Here is a 21476-nt window from a genome sequence, read left to right as displayed (position 1 = left end):
TCTAATTAAAGTATTATAAGGGAAAAATTTGAAAGCGAAGCAATCATTGCACGTGTCCTGCACCTCTTTCCGTCTTTCCCTCCCTTGCATGTCACGCCCGGGGGGCACTCGATTTCGAAACGACGGTATGTGCCGTGCAAAATCAGCTTTTCAAAATCGTACCCTTTTACAGTGCAGTTCAATATGGCTGAAAATAAAGGTACCCTTTCAATGCATTTTCTCTTGATTTACCCAACCCTTATAGTGCACTATATTTCTCAGCTGTAAATCTGCGTGAAAGAAGAAGCTTGGGAATTTTTTTGTTTCAAAGAAAAACTGAGAAAATTATTTTTGTCAACTGTAATTATCAGACAATAGAAACTTTTTCATACTAACAAGAAGTAAAAACCTTTTTTTTACAATTATTTTGAATTTGTTTTAAAATTCGACCCTTGCCAGTGCAATCTCACAGAAACACACCCTTACAGTGCATTTTGGGATGCTGAAAAACCCCACCCTTAGGCGCGGCACATGACGTAGGCCAGATATATGCCCCCCCCCCGGGCATGTCACACTCACACACTGTTTGACACTTTTTGATTGCGCCCGTCAAGGGCGCCTTAATGAGGATTACCTAGGGAAAATCTCACGATTCAGTTTTCCGGCTCGATTATTCATGTTTGTTCTCGATCATTCATTTTTTATTTTGTGTTTTTTTTTACGCATGTTAATGTTAACAGAGACAAGAGCCTTGCTCGATTAAACTACTTTTCGTAGTATTTCACCGATTTCCTATCTTTCTTCCGATCGGATTCATTAAAAGGTTATTCAAGATGGCTACCGAAGCGATAGTGTTTTTGATCGGTAGATGTTATATCGGATGGCCAATCGTCACCTTGTTTTCTTTCCTATCTCTTATCCTATTTTTCTCTTTTCTGACTGTCTGAGTTTCTGAGACTTAGTTTCTCATTTCTGACTGAGTTTTCATACCTGTCAATCATTTGTCCATCAATTTCGACCAGTCTAATTTTCGCACCGAGTGGGATTCGAACCCCCACCAAAGAAAGACCTTCGGATTCGGAAGCCAGCGCTCTATCCGTTGAGCCATCGCCGCACAGCAAAACCACGCAATTCATAACATATTATACCGAACTGGCAAAAGACGGGGGTAATATTATTATAATATGGGTAACAGTAACCCTTTTTTAAACCTGACTGAAATTCGAGCCGTTACTAGCAACCCTGCGGGGCCCAAGGCGCCGAGTATGCACCCGGCACAGTGACAAGCCGTTACAAGCAACCCTGACCCTACCTAACCCCCGGAAAAGTGACTATCAGCGATCCGTGGATAAAAAAATAAAATAAAAAAATGAAGGTGACTATTGGCCATCCGATATAAGAGCATCCGTTTGGATCATTTGCATGCTGGCATTGCAAGTTTCATCTTTTTGAATTAGCTGTAACTTGGCAAATTAATTCTTGCATCAGAGACATGCCTTTTTGCATCGTGTAAAGACTTTATTTGCTCTAGTTTTCGTTGATTTTTATGAACTATTTTTTACCAAAAGTGAGACTTATTTTTTGCTTTGTTTTGGTTTGTTGTTATGATTCCATGACATTCCATGATGATGCGATGGTTGATTGCAATAAAAAACATATTTTCCTGTTGGGCTTGGAGAAAGTTATGGATAGATTATTGGATGAAGTATCCTAACGTATACATTTCCTATGTAAATATAATGAAGAAGAAGAGAGAAGTAATTTTCACCAAATTATGGCGGCTTTCAGCACTGCAATTCGATTGAAGACGATAATGTGATGAACAATATTCGATGAACTTTTAGATCGTATACTGGAATTTCATTACCTAAGTAAGATGAAAGTATCTTTCAACAAATTATGGACAAAAATCCAGACGGTGCGATTATCGATTTGCAATTGATGCATTGGAGTTTTTTCACCACTGCTGCGATTTGATATTTAATACGATGATGCGATAGATGATTTGATGAACTTTTAGATCATTTATTATGATAAAGTGTTACTGGGATTTGATTAAGTAAGACCAAAGTATTTTTCAACAAATTATGGACAAAAATCCAGACGTTGCGATTATTAATTATTGTGATTGCGATTGATTGATGCATGGGTTGGCGGCAACCGAAAAATGTTCCGTTCGCGTAAAAATCTTCTTAAAATTGAGTCGGTCGGTCGGTAGTAAAATTTAGTCGGGTTTTTTGGAAAATGGTTTCAAAGTATATATAGTTTTAATATTTATTCGTTCGCTTGATGAAAAATTCCGACATTTTCTGACTCGTCTGACTAGGAATTTTTTCTGCCAAGTTGGTCAGTCGGCTGAGCGAACGGAACATATTTTTGATTGTCGCCTTGGAGTTTTTTCACCAAACTGCGATTTGATATTGAAGACGATGGATGATTTGATGAACTTTTGGATCATTTATTATGATAAAGTGTACTGGAATTTGATTAAGTAAGACCAAAGTATTTTTCAACAAATTATGCACAAAATCCAGTTCTTGTGGTTATTAATTGCGATTGCGATTGATGCATGGGTTTGAGTTTTTCACCACTGCGATTTGCTATTGAAGACAATGGGTGGTTTGATGAACTTTTAGATCATTTATTATGATAAAGTGTTACTGGAATTTGATTTAAGTAAGACCAAAGTATTTTTCAACAAATTATGGACAAAAATCCAGATGGTGCGATTATTGATTTTGATTGATAAATAATCAATTATGATTAAATATCGATTGCAGTCGATCAGTATCAATTTAAGTACATTACATCGATTACCTATTGATTTTTACTGACTTAATAACTAATTGATACATTAACGCAATCGATAGATAATTAATATATACTCACAATTGTTTCAATAAACTATGTATCAATGCAATCAATATTTTATAGATTACTCATTGATTGCAATCGATAATCGATTTTATCTTTTTTTTATATTTTATTTATGTTTTACTGAAATAAAATTCTTCTAGATGACTTTGAGTGAATTATGTTTAAAAAAAAATATTGATTTTTGTTGTTCTGTTGTTGTATATTGATTTTAGGTGTTCTACACTTGGAAGCTGCTAAATTTATTTTTTCCTGCACAAGGACCATAAAGGAGTGGCAAAGAAAATTTCTTGTGTGATTTTTAAGAAAACTATATATTGTTTTGTTTTCCTTGCAGTTCTTATAAATAAAACTTAAAAAAGCAAATTTTATTGCAACTTTCTGACTCATTTAACATGTCATATTGAAATGGTTTACAGAAACTGTAATTATTTGGGCCTCCTGCTTTTTGTTTGTTTGTTTGTTTTGATTCAACAATCCCCCTTTTTCTTGTCCTCGTCGTATCTCGTCTACCATTTTGTTTCTTCCACTGGATAGCCAATGGTTTGCTAGTTCCAGTCTTTTGTATAGGTGGTGGTAGTATTGCTAGTCTTTTCTCTGGCACGTGTGATCGTTGTTGGCAATAGATTGAGCGATTGGCTGTTTCTTTGTTCAGCTTCTAAAAGCGGGAGAAAATTTGATTGGATTTTTTGTCTAAATCTCAGAGACCATCCCCTGGCTTTTTGATGAAATTTTATTTGAACCTCAACCCCCACCTTCGAAGTTAACAGGTTTTAATCAGGGCCTCCTCAAGATGGAGGTCAATTTTTCTTGGAAAAGCCAATTTATAAGAACGTTACTCCCAATAACATTTTAAAGTTAAAGTTAAAGTTTTAAAGGTAACATCAATTATTGTAATATCAAGATGTTCATCCTTTTGACTCCTCCCCTATTTAATGATTAACCTGTTCGGTTGCGCGTTGGTTGCTGTTTTGTTTAATTTGGCATCTAAAATTGTTTGTAAAACTTTTCATTTTGAATCACGGTGTTAATAGAGTGACTGTCTCCATTTCGTTTCCTTCCTACATTCCAATGGACAATATGTTTGTGTTTCGTTATTCTAATTCTTTATAAGAACATCCTATCGTTCTGATTCTTGAAAAGTTCTCTAATATTCTATAAAATATCTCTAGTAAAGTCCTCTAATAGTCAATGTTTTGATAAAAATGTACTTGATTTTCATGTATAAGCAGCGCCGTAGGAAGCATTTTCTTATTGGGGGGCGGATGAAGTTTAGTGACACTGCGAGGGCCAACCATGGTTTTGCCCAAGGGGGGGGGGGATTTTGAAAATTTAAGCTCTAGATTGCTTGAAAATGCACTCAAAACAAAATGCTTTCAAGAAAAAACAAGAAAAACTTTGCATTTTGCAAACTAACCATTTTTGAAAAAATTATTGCTTTGCTTTTTTAAATTTTAATCTTCACGTTTTGGGGGATTTTAGCTGTGTGAGACCTCACCAGATCAAAACCTCTATAAATCATGGATAAAATGTAACAATTATCAGTTTTTGAGATTAAGGACTTGAATTGTTTCTTATGAAGAAAGAACACCGACCCATAAGATAAACAAAACAGGGGAAGTAAACAAAGTTTACACTAGATTTTTTATGATTACATACTAATGTAAATCTTTGACAAATTGTTGTCATTCAGGGGGTTTAGCATGTTGACTTCAAACTTGAAACTCTATACAAAACAAAGGGTTTATGAACTCCCTGAAAATGAATTAAACAGGACATGGTGATTATCCTACGTTGTTTGGATGGAATAACAATGACGTAATCGATCATTTAAAAAGTGATCGAATTTTTTTTTTGAATTGAATCGCCTAAGAATGTTCATTTTGGTTTTAACGTTGTTTCACTTTCAGTGTTTTCAGTAGGCTGTTTAATCTTTGGAAGGAGGTGGCACCATGAAGTTTCTTCTAATATTATTGGTGTTTTGTTTGGTGAGTTCTACAGTACAAGAATGCCCTTTTCAATGTGAATGCGCAGACCACAAAGTCAAATGTAGCCTGTTGACGGATCAGAGTGTGGCTGGCGTTTTAAGAAGACTATCGACAAACTCGATCAAGAAATTGGATCTATCCAAAAATGTTCTAACATCTTTCAATATGGTATTACTGAAAGATTTTACCAAGTTAGAGACTTTAGTTTTGAACGAAAATAAATTGAGTTCTGTACCAAGTGGGATATCTCACCATGTACCGAGCTTGAAGAAGCTACACATCAGACATAACTCGTTGTTAAGGAATCTCACCAAACATGCTCTAGGAGGAGCCTACAATTTGGAAGTTCTGGATGTTAAAGACAGTAGCATTTCAAATCTGTTGCACGATGGTATTTTTTATAATAACTCTAAATTGACTGTATTGAATCTGGCTAGCAACAAGATTGCTGCAATGGAGAAATACGTTTTTGCTGGATTAAGGAAACTGGTGAGCCTTGATTTGAACAATAATCGTATCTCGGATTTAAGACCTGGAACTTTCAAACCGCTCAACAGTATACAACGCATCCTTATTAACTCAAACAATCTAATCCACATCCATAACCAGGTTTTCACTGGACTCAAATCAGTCAAATTGATCTCCTTAACAGGGAACCAGTTAAGAGCTCTTGGTCCTCAAGCTTTCCAAAGTCTACCGAACGTGACAACAATCTCCCTAGCTGATAACTCACTTGAATCGTTCTCCAAATCTGCATTTAAATACTCTTACATCAGCAAGGAAATCGATTTAAGAGGTAATCCTATACATTGCAGTTGCTTTATAACGTCTTTCGAACTCAGAACACTGAACTCACAAGGGAAACTAAACGGCGCCTGCCTGACGCCGCTACAATTCACCGGCCGATCATTAAAATCGATCAAGCGGAACGAGTTAGGATGCACAACGTGTGATTTTAACGAATGTAAAAACAACGCTACTTGTATCATCAAAGACGATTATTATTTCTGCCAATGCCTTAAAGGTTACCAAGGAAAATTTTGCCAGACAATCACCGAGGATGAAGATTCTACAATCCTTTGGGTTGTTATTTTGATCATTATTGTTTTGGTGGCCGTGATCTGTTCGGTGATTGGTTGGTGGTATCACCGTAAACAAAAGGGATTGTCTTTTTGTGTTATCACCAAAACACAATGTTGTTGTTGTTGTTTCATCACTGTTGTTATTCTTTGTTTACTTTTGTTCTTTATGTTACGTATTGTGTCCTACATGTACGAACACGCTTGAAAAAGGACAATCACTTTCTCAACGCACTCCATTTACGATTTTACTGATGGCTGGTGTACAATCGTTGTTTGGCGAGTACGATCAAGTTTATTAAAAAGCGGAATATCAAACACTGAATCAATTATTTTATTATATCACATTCATTCATTATCCATATTTATACTGTTTAACAAATTGATAATCCTATATATTTTTAATGAAAAACTTAAACCCAATACGGTACTCGTAAAATTCTTCTTGATTTTAACTTTTTTTTGTGTTCTGCACTAGTTAGTTGCTCAAAATCAAAAAATCAAAAAAGTCTTGATTGATCCTATTTAAGCGCTTCAAGGGTATTGGATTCTAATTTACTAGTAGGGTTGGATGATGTCAAATATTTTTCACCATAAGCTTTACAAAGCAAAGGATAAGCTTATAAATGCAATGGTTTTTACTAAGTGAGTATTTGACATCATTCGATGCCGACTAGCTCAGCCTCAACCTCGACCTTGCATTTTATACCGCAAAAAGTCAATTGATAATTTACATGGTCTGTTTTAAGATCTCGTGCTAGTATGTCTTATTTCAATTTCATCAAAAAAATAATTTTTGACCAATTAATTAAAGCCGTCAACTGATAAATCTGGCACAATTCTTGATTTGCTGTTAATTAAAATGCCTTTGTAATTAAGATGGAGTTGTTTTTGTTTTCGTCATAATAAAGAATCGTTACATTGCCAAGAATTTTGTAAATCATCATGAAACTAATTACTCCACCCTTTTTATTGAGACGAATGGTTCATATCATGAAATTGTATACTTTAGGATGGGTAAACTTGTTCATTTCTGGCTAAATTTTCCTATTACCACAACGGGAAAAAGCTGAAACTCTACTTAGGCGAAAAATAACTTCAATGTGTTAGACGGTCAGTGTCAAGTCCCTGAAGTATTACTGTATAAGTAAAAAGTAAGTAGTATTGTCCACACAGTCGTACGTAGCAGAAAATCATTTTTGTCGGTATGCCATTAAAAACAGTGAAAAGATCCCGGAAATGCGCCAGAAGTGTTTCCCCTGGAAAGGAGAAAGTTAAGTCCCCCTACGGTACAGTGGAGTCTCTATAACTTGAATAAGCACGGGGAACGCATAGTGTGTTCGAGTTATGGAGGATAGGTTACAAAGAAGATGGTCTTTCCTTGAAGATTTCTTTCTTTGTCACTGTCTTAGGCTTTTATATACAGTTGACTCTCGCTAATTCGATCTCAAAAGGGGAATCTTATTTGTTCGAATTACAGAGAGGTTTGAATAATAGAAAGCGTATTTTAAGAGGCTTTATATTTGACGGAGACTGGAAACAAGCTCAAATTATAGAAGTATTCGAATAATAGAAGTTCGAATAAGCGAGAGTTTACTTGCTTTGTATGTGTGAAAGTTCATCAAGAAATATACCCGAACGTAAGTGGTGATAAGTAATAAAACATGGCGACACTCAAGCTAAGCCATTTTCATATTAATATGTATTAACGTGAAATTGATAGAAAGCTTCATGCTTCTACAAAATCCTTCTGTTACCTCGATAACATTTGTTTTGATTTTGTGAAATCTCTCCTCAGCTTGACTATGACTTGCCAAAAACTTTGAAATTGAAGCATTAAAAATCACACCATTTTTTGTGAAGTACTGCATTTTGAAGGAGATGTATGATCAAAGTTAGGCTAACTGAAAAGAGTTTTCATGAATTTATTGGTAGAAAATAAACTTCGTTTTGGTAGGTTTATGTACCATGGATAAGGTAAATAGACCCTTTGTTCTATTTTAATCCACATACAGTTGACGCTCTCCAACTCCAATATATGTGAAATATCTTTAGAGAGAGAAAGCGAAATAATAAACTTCTTTCTTCTTTTTGACTCAGACTACTCTAAGAGAAAACTTTCTCTCATACTTTCTCTCATGAAGACCAAATTTCATAACAGTACTTGAAAATAATCTACAACATATATGTATAAGTCGCCCCTTTTTAAACTATCCCCCCTTCCTTGCTATCCCACCTTTTTCATGAAAATTCCTGACTCCTTGACTTCCTGGTGTCACCCTCCTTTACGAAAGGGGGTCCGAACTATGTTATTTAGCTCTCTTCTGGAACGCTAAAGCTCTGATGGTCGGGAAAATGTTCAACATCGGAAAGGTTTAAATTACGACATTTCGCAAGACCACGTAACGGATTTTGTAGTGAGTTACCTGAACCCCAACCCTCGTCTTCTGAGATTAGTGGGTCCCAGAAGAACGATCTTCAGGTGTAAGTACAAGGGCAGTTGAACCCGATTCTCATTCCTCTCTGACGGGGATTTGACTCCTTTATAGCTTTAGCATTAACGACCACCAATCTGCCATTGGACATCAGACAACAGTATGGGTTTTAACAGTTCTTTCTTTTCTTCATATATGAAATACACTTTTTCGACCGTAGTCGCGCGGTCAGGCGCGTGCCACTTAATTATTTAATTATCCCCCTAAACTCGATCCAATCCTTTTTCGACACTATTTTCTATTGTCTATATATGCGAAAAAAGGACTGGGACGGTCTTAGTGGGATAAAGCGGACAAAAAATTATTGCTGTACGGCAATCGGCGGCTACGGTCAAAAAGGTGTATTACTGTGAAGAATAAGAAAACGATGAAATTTTCTATACGCGCTATGTCCATCGAAGGTTAATCCAGAAATTGCAAACAAAATACAGTAATTAATGTAATTAGAGTTTAGATAGTATCCTTTTGGCAGGTATATTCTGGTATGCAAGAATGCTAATTTGTCCCGTCTAAGCCGATTGCTTTCCTTTTGATATTTGATTTAGAGCTTTCATTTTTTATTTGTCCAAAAATATCTGCACGATAAATCATATTGGACCATCTCTAGTCATTCTTGCAAGTTGACGCTAAATTACGAAATACTGAATCGCTTTGCCAACTTATTTTACATTTGTTTTTATGATCCTCGTTTTGTATACTCTTTTTTTATAAGATCATCCAAAATTCTTGTGGTCTTCTGATGTAGTCTTTTGAAGAATTATTTAACATTATGAATCGAGTATAAAACGTCACGAAAACAACTCGGAAAATTGCCAGATCGATCATGATCAAGACAGGATTCGCTACTGTATAATCATACTCCCTCTGCTCACAGTAATTCAAAGCTCAAATGACATTTACAGCCTGTTGCCTGAACAAATTATCAATGTTTAAATGCTTATTCGGGAGTGGGGGGGTGTCACTAAGTTCCCCTTGAAAGTAGTCCTGGGTCCACTTAAAGCTTTTTATAGACTGGATGGCGCGATTATGATACTTCACTGGACTCAGTGCCATCAAAATCATCAAAAAGCAAAGTTCAGCTAGAAGTAGACTCTAAAGTCTACCTTGAAAGATACCTGTTAGCAAGCTACATACATACTTTTTGATAAGAACATAAGGCTTGAATGTCAATATATCGAGAAAAAGTTAAGAACATTTTAAGGGTTCACGGACTCTAAAATATCCAATTTCTAAGGAAATCGTACAAAAAAAAACACAAAGTGGTGATTAAGAAAATTTTTAAGAACATCCGAAGGCTTAAAAAATTTAGAATGTTTTCCATAGAAAAAAAAACGTGTATACATTTGAAACAACCTGGTTTCTGGTCGGTCCGCTTTATAAGAATGAAAATATTAGATATATAGCTGATACAATGTACCTCTTGAAAGTTTGTTTCAGCTGGCCTAGAAATTTGTTTATACTTTTTTAATGATGTTCCACCCCTTTTTCATTTAACATAGGTAATCTAAACTCATTAACTAAGATTAGTATTCTATGATCTGATTAGTTCAGGTATCTTTTGAAGTGCTTTTCGATTAGGATTAATAAATTAATCTTTAGTACCTCCCTTCCTAATAAATATGTTTGCTTCTCTGATGTTTTTTTTTCTTTCCAGTGGCGGATCTAAGGCTGGTTAAAATTATAACTATGAGATAATACACTCTTCTCGAGATGCATAAATTTATTGTTGTCTTCGTTTTCAATCAGATTTCATTGCTATAAAATTACATATTCACAATGATAATTGTCTTGTTTACACCTTATGAGACAATTTCAAGTACTTTTCTTTTAGAGTTAATGTTTGCCTTTTGGGAATTAAATTGCTTTAAATATATAATTTCATAGCAATAAAATCTGTTTGAAAACGAGTACAACAATAAATTTATGCATCTCGAGAAGAGTGTATTCACAGTACCGTAGCATAGGGGGGGGGGCTAGCCAGGAGACTTTGCCCCAAATATCTTTTTCAAAGATGGTCTTTTAAAGACGGCTATCCAAAACATCTAAGTAAATATGATTTTTTTGCTTGAATTCATTTGTATTTGGTGTATTTCACAACAATGTAGAGGCCTATTTTTCACATTTCACTAAACTTTAGCCCCCCCCCCCCAATATCAAAATGGTCCTACATCACTGACAATGCATCTGTCTTAGGCATTTTACATTTCAGTTGCAGACAAAATGTTTTTACACATTCGAATATGCACGTATAGAAAACTTGTATAACATATACCCCAAAAACTCGAAAGACCTATCCATTAAAGCAACCGTATGAAACCTTAGTCTAAAATCGGGCAACGTTCCATTTTCCTTATTTCTAATTAAAGTGTTTCCTCTAACTTTTATTTACAAGAGGTTAAAACAACAAACTCATTTTGTTCTGTTTACTTTGTCTGATATGACTTGACACGTTCGTTTGAACGTTTCTCGAACGTTTCAATACTATTGGCCATATTTTGTAGTTTTCTATAAGAATCATTTCAACCAAAAACCATCTAAATCCACTACCAGATTCGAACAAAATGTCCATTTACCTTGCGGTGTATACATTAGAACGATTAAACTTTCTCATTCCCGGGAAGCTTTCCTATTATGTACTGCTTTAATAACGGGAAAAGACCAACGCTCTTCGTACAGTAGGTACAAAAGTAACTCCAACTTATTACGTGGTTAGTCTTGAGACCTTATATAGAAACCACTGTAAATATTTGCAGACGTTTTTTCATCCCTGGTTTTGATTTTGGAAAATGCGTTTTTAATTCTTTAAAATTTGAAAACAGTCAAAAAACTTAAGAAGTGTTCTCGCTGGTGTACTGTTGAAGTCACAGTCGAGAATACCGGAGTCAGAAGTATTTTTGTCAATCATGACAACCATGCAAGAATTTCTATCCGGAGATCAACGGTCTTTTACCGTAACCAAATCCGGTTTTCAATGTCTGTTCGTCACTTAAAACGTACCTATTTAAAGACTTTCAGATTCTTATAAGGCGGCAGGAGTGTAGCCTAAGTACAGGAGGACATACAAAAACATTGTATGTTCCGTTTACGTCTAATCAAGTCACTAAGGAGACAGATGTACACGTTTTATTATAAGAACATACAAAATTTTTGAAGCCTTAAGAAGCCCTAAAAATGTTCTTAACATGTTCTTATTTTCACATTTTCTTAAGGAATTGGGTGTTTTATAGTCTACAAAGCCTTAAGTTGTTCTTAACTTGTTCTTGATATTTTGGCCAACGATACCTTATGTTCTTATAAAAATGTGTAAAGAAGGAAAGAGAAACAGAGTAGATTTAAAAGTCTTTATAAGCGATTTGATAATAAAGAGGTGATTTATGTATGTTGTGGTGGAGGATTGAATGTCATTAGGCGTTCAACTGTGTGTTAGTTTATACTTAACTGAAAAGGATTTGTCTGAGAGCTGGATTTGGCTAGCTTTACATTCTTGTTAGATTTAGTCATTTATTTGACTTTTTTACTGTCACGAGAAAATCTGATTTTTCACTGTTGACCTAACGTGGATTTTTGAAGTACTGGTGGAATAGCTTTCCTGGGAAATTGGCATGACTGTTATTGTTTGAAGTTGTTCTTCAATACGAACTGAAATTCTGGTCTCACTGGCTAAACCATCTTTGAAAGAACCTGAAGTACCATTATTCTGCGCTCAATCAAATAAGAATTCTTACAAAGATGTCTCATTTGCTATTGGGAATATTATTGACTTTGTTTTTCGTGCCCTTCGTTGAGTCATGTCCACAAGGATGTCATTGCTCCGCTATGTCAGCTAAATGTGCAAATCTACCTACACATGTGGCAATGGAAAGAACTTTATCAGAGATGCCAGAAAATATCACAAGGCTGGATCTCTCTAAAAACGGCTTAACCAGCTTCAAGGCTAGACTTTTATCAAATTTGACCAGACTAAAAGTACTTTATCTAAACGAGAACAAATTGACACAATTACCACAAAATTTATCAGTGCACGTACCAACATTACGTAAACTTTACATGAGTGATAATTACCTGTTGAAAAGTTTATCCCGCCAGTCACTTGAAACGGCTTTCAATTTGGAAAAAATTTATTTGCGTGATAGTGGTATCTTACGATTGAAAGCTGACGATTTTTACAATAATACGGCTTTATTACATTTGAACATACAGCATAACCGAATACGTAGAATTGACGTTAACGCTTTTACGGGGTTACGGCGTTTGCGGTTTTTACACCTGGATAATAATATTATACGAGAATTACCGAAACACGTATTCAACCAGTTAATCAATTTGAATAAAATGAGCGTTTCTTCGAATAGTATATCGAGTATACCAAATCACCTGTTTGCTCAAAACCGACAGTTAAAAATCATCGCTTTAAACACGAATCTAATCAACCATCTTGGGTCAGCCTCGTTTCAAGACATTGGCAATTTGACTAATATCTACTTACAAAACAATCTGATCCGGAATTTCTCCTCGGACACTTTTCAAGGTACTCATATTTCGGATAGTATCAATTTGAATGAAAACCCATTACATTGCGATTGTTATTTAACATCCTTGAAACTGAAATGGTTACGTGTAGATGGCAAAATTAAAGGTCATTGCTCTAATCCACCCGAACTGACAGGCCGCCCAATAGCATGGATCACTCGTAAAGAACTTAATTGCACTGAATGTGATTTTAACGGATGTCAAAATAACGCAACTTGCGTTATCGAAGCGGACCAATACAACTGTGTCTGCACTGCAGGCTTTGAGGGCGGACTCTGTGAAACGCCCATATCCGTCAGATTGAAAAAAGAGTCGGATTTAGGATGGATTGTGACGACAGTCGTCTGTATTTTCGTCGTTGTTCTTGGCGTCATTTTTGCAGTTTGGTATTACCGTAAACGTAAAGGGAGAGAATTATGCACGCAAAAACAGTGTTGCTGTTGCTTTTTTGCTGTGGGCGGTATTGGCGTTATTGGCGTTTTTGTTATTGTTCAATTTGTTTCGTTAATGTATGAAGAGGACTCGCACGTGTGAAAGTGGAGGAAAAACCACGGATGGTCCGCGCATTGGTTACGAGTTTGAGTCATATCGAGTTCCAATCTGATTACTGACCCTTACGAATGGGATATTCGTGCCTCATAAAGTTATTTCGTAAAATATGGTTGTAGTTACTCTTACTAGGGGACCAACCACAGATATCTGTAAAGCCCGAAGGGCTAGATTTGCGGCTTTTATCAAAAAGTGAAGCTCATCTTTGGAAGGATTTCTGTCAGGCAGCTATATGAAATACGGCCCACCTTCGGCATTATGCTGAAGGTTATTCTTTGTATCTAGCCGCAACTATTTAATTAGAAAAAAGAGAATTTTTTAATATGGAACTAGACATTATGAACTTAGGACATTGTAGTAAAAATCTATAAAAAGCACATTCTATTGCTCTCTATTTAATTCTGAACCCCCAGGACAGTTTTGTTAGCTTCGGCTAACAATTTCCTACCAGAGTCACGTGACTAAAATATGCAATTTCACCGGTTTGAGAGATGTGAAATAGCGTTTGCCGCCTACGTATTTTGATCTCGCGCTCCGAAAACAATTAAAATGCTAGATCCTATCCATCGGCACGAAATTTAAAAAGTCAAATTTTTGCTTCACTTTTTTTTGCTGGAGAAAGCTTAAAGTTGCAAATCTAGCCCTTCGGGCTTAGATATCTATGGGACCAACCCTCTGTGAGATGTAACCATGTTTAATCAGAACTGCGGGTCCGCTCCAGCCATCACAAAATACAGAAACTTGCACAGACTGCATCAATCTGTCATCAGCCATCGGTAAAAATCGAAGATAAACTCGGAAATAACAATCAACCGACTGTATAATGACCTATAATACAGACACGGCCATGAATAAAATTTATCTTATTGATAGATTTATCAATACAAAATTATGAATAAGTACGAGAAATTTATGATAACGATTCAAATCAATCAGATACAAATATTAAACTCAGCATATGGATTTTGAAGCAGTTTGGTTTATAAATGGACCTTTGCAGATAGAGCTTAACAAAACTATTGATCTCTCTCAAAATCTTTTTGAAACATTTTCTCCTTATCGCTTGTAGGCTTCTGTTTATCCTCTAGCAAAAGAATTTCTATATAGGAAGTATATCTATAGAGGTCTGCGATTCAAACTATATCGCGTGTGTGTCAAATCTTCAGGAATGTGATTTTCCTTCTCCTTAATCCTTCAGAGATCAAGCTTTTGATCCAGTGCTGTACAAATCTCTGTACAATCTCAGAAATGTTAGAGATATTCATATTCTTGAATAAGGGAATGTTAAATTTTAAGGTCACTTTTAGACCAACTTTAGATCAGTTATTTAAAATGTTATTCTGGAAAATATTATCAAGTCAAACTCAAGTAGTTTAACCTAAACTGTTTCAAGTTTTTTTTCTCCCTAATTGATTTTTGTTAGTTTTTCCTTTGTCGCTATCCAAATATTTTTCTACTACGTTTTAAATTTACTTTATAGTATACTAATCACTTTAATCGCTTAAAACCTCACATGACAAAGGAAAATCTGACATTTTGCTGTATCGTCTATTTTAGGTGGTCCAAGCTTATGAATAATCTTCCCTTTAAAAGGAGATGTCCATTTTAAATAATCTGATTTCAGACTCAAGCGCTAGGTGGTTTGCTCTTGTTCCTAAGATGTGTTGTACCATCCGTTGGAATTTAAACCTTCCAAAGGAGCTGGAAGTGATTCTCTTGTTTCTCACAAACGCCAAATTGGAAGAAAAATCCACTTTGTAGATTTGGGCGGGGGCGGGGGCGTGTACATTGGGAGGGATTGAAGCTTATTTTATGTGTGTTTTTCTGCGACGGAGACGTTAGCTTCTGATTTGTCTAAATCTTGATCAACTGAGGACGACGGTAAATTAGCACTTTTACCGTCCTCTATTTTGCGGGTCAGAACTGTGGATTTTTCCGAATCGATTCAGTCATTCCGTTGTCCTCAAAAGTTAATGGTTATCCAACCTCTTCCCTGGATATGGGTTTTACTCAAAACTTACCACAAGCATATTGTTGTATTCTTCGCATTTCACTTGAAAATCTTGTGTTTTCTTTACGACGTTTCGAGTTTTACGTGTTATCTTCGTGTTCTTCCTGTCGTATCTCTTGTTGATATTGCGTAGTTGCTTTTGTAAACTCTGAAATGAGAGAAATTATTCTACAGTGAAAACTTCATAACGCGAACACGCACGGACAACGCAAATTAGTTCGAGTTATGAAAAATTCGAGTTATGGAGACTTATCTATAGGGGTTTCTTATCTGAAGGGACAAACAAATTTGTTCGAGTTAAGGAGACGTTCAATTAATTGAGGTTCGAGTTATTGAGACTCCACTGCACCAAACTTAACATTGAGATATCAGAGGAACAGTGCCGGTTTTAAAGAGTGGGTTTCTCGAAAGCTTTGATTTTTTAGATTATCCTCCTTGAAATTACCTTTAAAACGGTGAAAGGCTGCCTCAGAAATTGCTAAAAACATAGTGCCCACATACGAGTGAGGCAGGCTTTATACCCAATACAATGGAGTCTTCACAACTCGAGCTCGCACAAATTTGGTCGAGTTAAGAAAATTTCGAGTTATGGAGTAAGGTTTTATAAGGTATTGTTACCTGAAGGTACGAGAAAACTTGTTCGAGTTATAGAGTTTCTAGTTAAAGAGACTTCTCTGTATATACCTTGATACTTTGATTCTGGTTGGCGATCATTGTCTGGTGAAGACAGATATCCTGCTCCATTGATGACACGTCCACATGTTCTGAGCTCTTTCATTTTTGACACGCCTTCAAGATTCTCCAAGAGTTTACGAAGCCTTTCAGTTTCTTTTGATTTCTTTCTGAAATGATACAAAATGATGTACATTTTACTCTCTCTAATTCGATCTTCATGGACTCAAAAATTTCTTCTAATTAGAAAAAGATTAATTTAAACCACTTTCCAACTGAGAGGACCAATATTTTAGTTCGAATTAGAGAAAGATTCGAATAATACAGGTTCGAATTAGAGAGAGTTAACTGTAACCTCAAGCGAATGTTGTCTGCAAGTTAAACTGGTAAACTAATGGATTATCCACTATTCACTCAACTAGTTTGACAGTTGCTTACAAACGTCTCCTACTCATAAAAAATATTTTTATAGTCTCTAACGGGATCAAACAAATCCATTTTTCTAAAGTTAGTGTCTAATACTCCTAAGACGTCTCCCTGTCAGTCGTCAAGGTCAGTTACTTTTTACTTACTTTTAGAAATTTACAGATCTAACCCGTACAAGTGTCAATTGACCCCTGGATATTCAAAATTACCCCACAAACAAATTAAATTTACCCCCCCCCCTCATTCAAGGCACATTTTTTAGATTTTTCACTACCCTGGACATTGAATCCTCAACCCTTATCCAACTATATCCCTCTTACATGAGACGAACATTTTCTAGAAGAGCCCAATAAGTGAAAATTAATCATACCTGGATCTTCTCAATAAATGTTCAGTATCCATTTCCATGATGGCGACATTTCTACGCCAATCTTTTACATTCTGTTCCATCGTATTCTTCAGCTTTTCACACTTCGTGACTTCGTGTAAAAGCTCACGTTTGTAAACGTACGTCCTGTGCAAAAAAGTACGACTCCTAAAATCATGCGGAACTTGACATTCCTGTCTCAAAGCTTCCAGGAATACGTTGAGCGTTGGACCCTCAGCGGGACTAAAAGGGGGAAAATAGGAAAATTTTGGTAATTTTACGATACCTTCTTTTGGACTAATTTGACAGAATTTCGATCTTTCAAGGAGCAAAAATTATACTATCCTTTTATTTTCTGTTTATTTTGTCAACTCTCACAGGGGCTTTCAGGTTCCAAAAAGGTACCCTTAAAAGGGCGGTACATACCAGAACCCTTCACTTACCTAAGTACTCCCTTTCTCTACGGCTAGGTTGATGTTCGAATTTCATAAGATGAGTTCGAGTCACTGAGGTTCGAGTCACTGAGGTTCGAGTCACTGATGTTCGAGTTACTGAGGTTCGAGTCACTGAGGTTCGAGTCACTGAGGTTCGAGTCACTGAGGTTCGAGTCACTGAGGTTCGAGTCACTGAGGTTCGAGTCACTGAGGTTCGAGTCACTGAGGTTCGAGTCACTGAGGTTCGAGTTATAGAAATTGAAATTTTTGAAGGTACAAGTCACGGACGTTCGACGTCGATCTACCCCCTTCGAATTATGTGTCTTCTGAGTTATTTAGATTTGAGTAATTGAGTCTCAAGCTTGACTTTCTTAGAATCTTCTGTACCTTGCTTGCTGCAGCCGTTCGTCTATTAGGTCTTCCTTTTGTTCCTCAAGCTCTCTTATCTTTGACAACAAATATTTTGTCGTTTGTTCTTCGCTATCTCTTTGTATGCGAGTGATCGATATGTTTCCTTTTCTCCGTCTTGCCTTTCGTTTCGATCTAAAACGGTACCGTCCAACTAAATTATTACCTATCCAGTTGCCTCTCTCTCGATCTTGAAAGGGACTAACACATTTTATCAAATAAAAGAAAGATTCGAGTTATAGAGGGTATTATACTACTTCCCAGCTGAGGGGGTCAATATTTCAGTTCGAATTACAGAAAGGCTCGAATTATAGAGGTTCGAATTATAGAGAGTTGACTTAGAGAGAGTTGCCTCTTTTTATGTGATATCATTAATTTTGCAAGTGGTTCGAGTTTGGCCTACCCCGTAAAATCAATAAAACGACAAAAATAAAAAATAAGGAAAATGTCTTTAATTCTGTTGTCGACCCTTGACACGTACTCGTTCGATTGAGGTAAATTCAGACTAGACTGCTAGTCGTATTTATAGCAAGTCAATAAGAGATATTGTTTTAGGGGCTACGACGCTCCCCTTTTGAATTCCATGTTAAAATTTAAAACAGTGGTCGAACGAATTCTTGGGAAGGCTTTGAGATATATGACTGTTTGAAATATAACTCCTGAATTCGTAGTAAGCAAGTCTTATTACCTGGTTAGCAGCATGGCTTCGTTATTGATGATTTCTTACAAGATCCACCAATCTTCTTTTGATGAAGCTTTGCATTCACATTATGACAATCATAAATTTGTAACTTGAATATAGCAAAAATATCGTAAAGTTTTGCTCACTACAAGTTGACAACCGTTTCACTATATATATTTTGAAATCCAGCTAAGTTAAAAAAGAAGACGGATTACAAGAAAATAATTTTCCACCGTCCCACTCACCAAAGGTTTCATAGCCATTCTTGTGCATATATATTTTCAAATCCAACCGAGACAGTACGCTGTGTAATTCCTGAAACTGTGTTTCTTTTGAAGAATTCTAAATGAGCAGTATATTTTGTTCTTTATTTTGTTCTTCATTTTCTTTTATGTAACAGCGGGATAAAAATCTTCAATTATTTCTTTTTTAATTCACCTAATGTCCTGGTTAAGTGGACAAAGACATTTATCATTAAATTATTTATTACCATAAAATCTACAATAATGATAATATACACGACAAAAGTAACCGAAATATGTTTTCTATTTCAAGTGTTTTCAATTTCAGTGTAGTACCTTTGGAGGAACCTTCTATATTTCCAGGGTGTTAGAGAGACATACTCCACAGGGTGTTGCATAAAATACCAGTAAATTCAAATTTCGTATTTCGAATGTTGGCCACCCAAAACACGTGATATACTTTTCAACCAATAAGATTTAAACATTTCATTGGGGAAAACAAACATTGTGCTTTATCTCACGAAAAAATTTTACTTAATTGGTAAAGGCTGCAAAGTCCGGGCAAAGACACTTCCACTCTCCTCCATATTTCACTCATCCCCTTAATTTAGTTTAAGCCTTCGGATGTTCTTTTTTATTTTTTTTAGTCCTAATTTTAGTTTAATCCTATGATAGTTGAAGTAGTAAAAATTATTGTTTCAATACTGACAGTTTCATGTCTTATTCAAACAATCCTCAGTTTCAAAAATGTTCTCATTGTGTTCTCATCTTCACAATTTTGTGAATATTTTTGTCCGTTTTCCTAAGAAATGGGTCGTCCACAATGCCCTAAAATATTCTTAACTTGTTCTTAATATTTTGGTCATCGAAGTCTTATGTTCTTAGATAGTGTCTTCTTATAAAAAAACATCCGAAGGCTTAACAAATTTTGGATGTTCTCATAAAAGAACGCGTAATTTCATTTTCAAATAAAAATACTTAATTTTACTTTTTATCTTTAGATGCGAGTACTTTCGAAACATGTTACAAACTCATTGGGAAGAATCGAATATGAGGTATGAATTTTTCCATTTTTTATAAATAGCATTTAGGATTCACTTCTCAACCCCTGCAATGTGGGGGGCGTACGATCTGGCGGTACTCGGGATAAGGCCTAATTTAGGGCCGGGAAGCGGTAAAAACGATAAAAAGTATTCGGGAAAGGGTATTTTGCAAGAGCCACGGTGACGATAAAACACCTGATTTTTCGTCCGGGATGAGGTAATTCTTATAAAAAACAACGGTATTTCGGTAAAAGTCATACATAGATGGTACATAAAATTTTCGGACTATAAAAAAAGCCTGTCACACGAGTCAGCAAAAAGGTAAAAAAAAAACGCGAAAAACTCCCAAAAAAAAATAAGGATCTTACACCAGGAATGGGTTTATTTTGAGGCTTTTTGAGGCTTTTTAATACAGGGAAGAGAACGTTGGGTTCGTGAAATTGAGCTAGAATGTCTGTCTGTGTATATGTATCTGTCTGTCTGTGTAGTATCTGTCTGTCTGTCACCTCGAAACTTTGGGGCAGGCTGGAGTCTTCAAATTTTGCACGCTTGTTCTTGTTCCTTGGGTGAATCCCTTGGGTGTTTTTATTCAATAATTTATCATAGCCCGAAGGGCTAGATTGTAGTTTTAACCTTTATCCAGCAAAAAGGTTTGGTAGAGTAATCAAGATAAACTCGAAACTCCTTTCGTGAAACTGTTTTGAACATTTTTGAACATTTTCAAAAGCGTGCTTTAACTTTAAAATGACATAACTCAATGAATAATGATTCAAATTGAAAAAAGGACCCACCAAAGTTTTAGTACTACATTAACATAAAAAAGTCTCTCTATTCTAAACATTTCCACCTTGACATAATCAAACGTCCGGACTTTTTTCTGGGACACCCGGTACATTTTTTTCTTTAGAAAGGTAGTTTATCTCTGTAAATTTTTGCAATCGAAACAAAATACGAAAATAATGATCTACCTCATACACATTCTATTCCATTTTGCCGAATTTTTGACTTCTAGTCTTTATTATTTTATGGGAAAAACAGCGGGACCGGTATTTTCGTAAATTTTGGACGGGATAACGGTAATTTTCAAAAAAATGGCCGGGATGGCGGTAATTCAAAACCTCGTACGCCCCCCACTGCAATGTTGTTTCAACGTTTATCTCACGTTATATGAACGTTGTGGTGAACAGTAGATAAATGTTGGAGCAACATAGTGTGCCAGGTGGGAGTTCCTGCTTAATTTTACCAACACAAATATAAATCAAGGAATGAGACTTTACCTCGATACATCAGAATATCGAAACTTGTGAAACTTTCGACACCTCAAAAATGATGAAGGCCCGATCGAAGGTTATATCGGTTATTTAGTTTTTTTTATGTTTGATGAATGTCCCAGGGCGACCGACCGATGTTTGAAATTTTATCGCAAGCTGATTTTTTATCTTTCTCTTCTAGTACAGTGGAGTCTTGATAACTCGAACACAAATTTGCTCCAGTTAAGGAAATTTCGAGTTATGGAGTAAGATTTGTGAGACAATTTTTAAGTGTTTTTTTTTCCTTTTTCATTACAGTGAGATTGAAGTGACACAGTTTTCATATGATGTTTATCGAGCTTTCTTATTGTTTTTGTACACCGATAAAGTGGACATCGGCTCAGAAGATGCCATCAGTGAGTTTTCTTTTATTATTAACCCAGCTGG

General features: G+C 35.8%; 3 protein-coding genes across 3 annotated transcripts in view; 2 read left to right on the top strand and 1 right to left on the bottom strand.

Annotated features, from left to right (window-relative positions):
• The window catches only part of LOC136800318 (RCC1 and BTB domain-containing protein 1-like), a 64337-nt gene that overhangs the window by 18336 nt on the left and 24525 nt on the right, over window positions 1-21476 (top strand). Inside the window, exons 11-12 of the mRNA XM_067056951.1 lie at window positions 19738-19791; window positions 21348-21445. Coding sequence (XP_066913052.1) covers window positions 19738-19791; window positions 21348-21445 — 152 coding nt within the window. The remainder of the gene's footprint in view (window positions 1-19737; window positions 19792-21347; window positions 21446-21476) is intronic.
• Window positions 3322-18810, bottom strand: LOC136800326 (uncharacterized). The gene is made up of 6 exons (XM_067056960.1): window positions 18501-18810; window positions 17792-17947; window positions 16974-17117; window positions 16190-16347; window positions 15516-15653; window positions 3322-3511 (listed from the first exon to the last, which is right to left on the bottom strand). The coding sequence occupies exons 1-5, from the start codon at window positions 18512-18514 to the stop codon at window positions 15586-15588; spliced, it is 540 nt and encodes a 179-aa protein (XP_066913061.1). The 5' UTR covers window positions 18515-18810; the 3' UTR covers window positions 3322-3511; window positions 15516-15585.
• Window positions 4640-13873, top strand: LOC136800086 (chondroadherin-like protein). Its single transcript, XM_067056697.1, has 2 exons — window positions 4640-6122; window positions 12094-13873. The coding sequence occupies exons 1-2, from the start codon at window positions 4806-4808 to the stop codon at window positions 13477-13479; spliced, it is 2703 nt and encodes a 900-aa protein (XP_066912798.1). The 5' UTR covers window positions 4640-4805; the 3' UTR covers window positions 13480-13873.

The sequence above is a fragment of the Clytia hemisphaerica genome, unplaced genomic scaffold, assembly GCF_902728285.1.
Source record: "Clytia hemisphaerica strain Z4C2 unplaced genomic scaffold, Clytia hemisphaerica genome assembly, whole genome shotgun sequence".
In the NCBI taxonomy this organism is placed as follows: domain Eukaryota; kingdom Metazoa; phylum Cnidaria; class Hydrozoa; order Leptothecata; family Clytiidae; genus Clytia; species Clytia hemisphaerica.
This window is presented reverse-complemented; position numbering and strand designations above follow the sequence as displayed.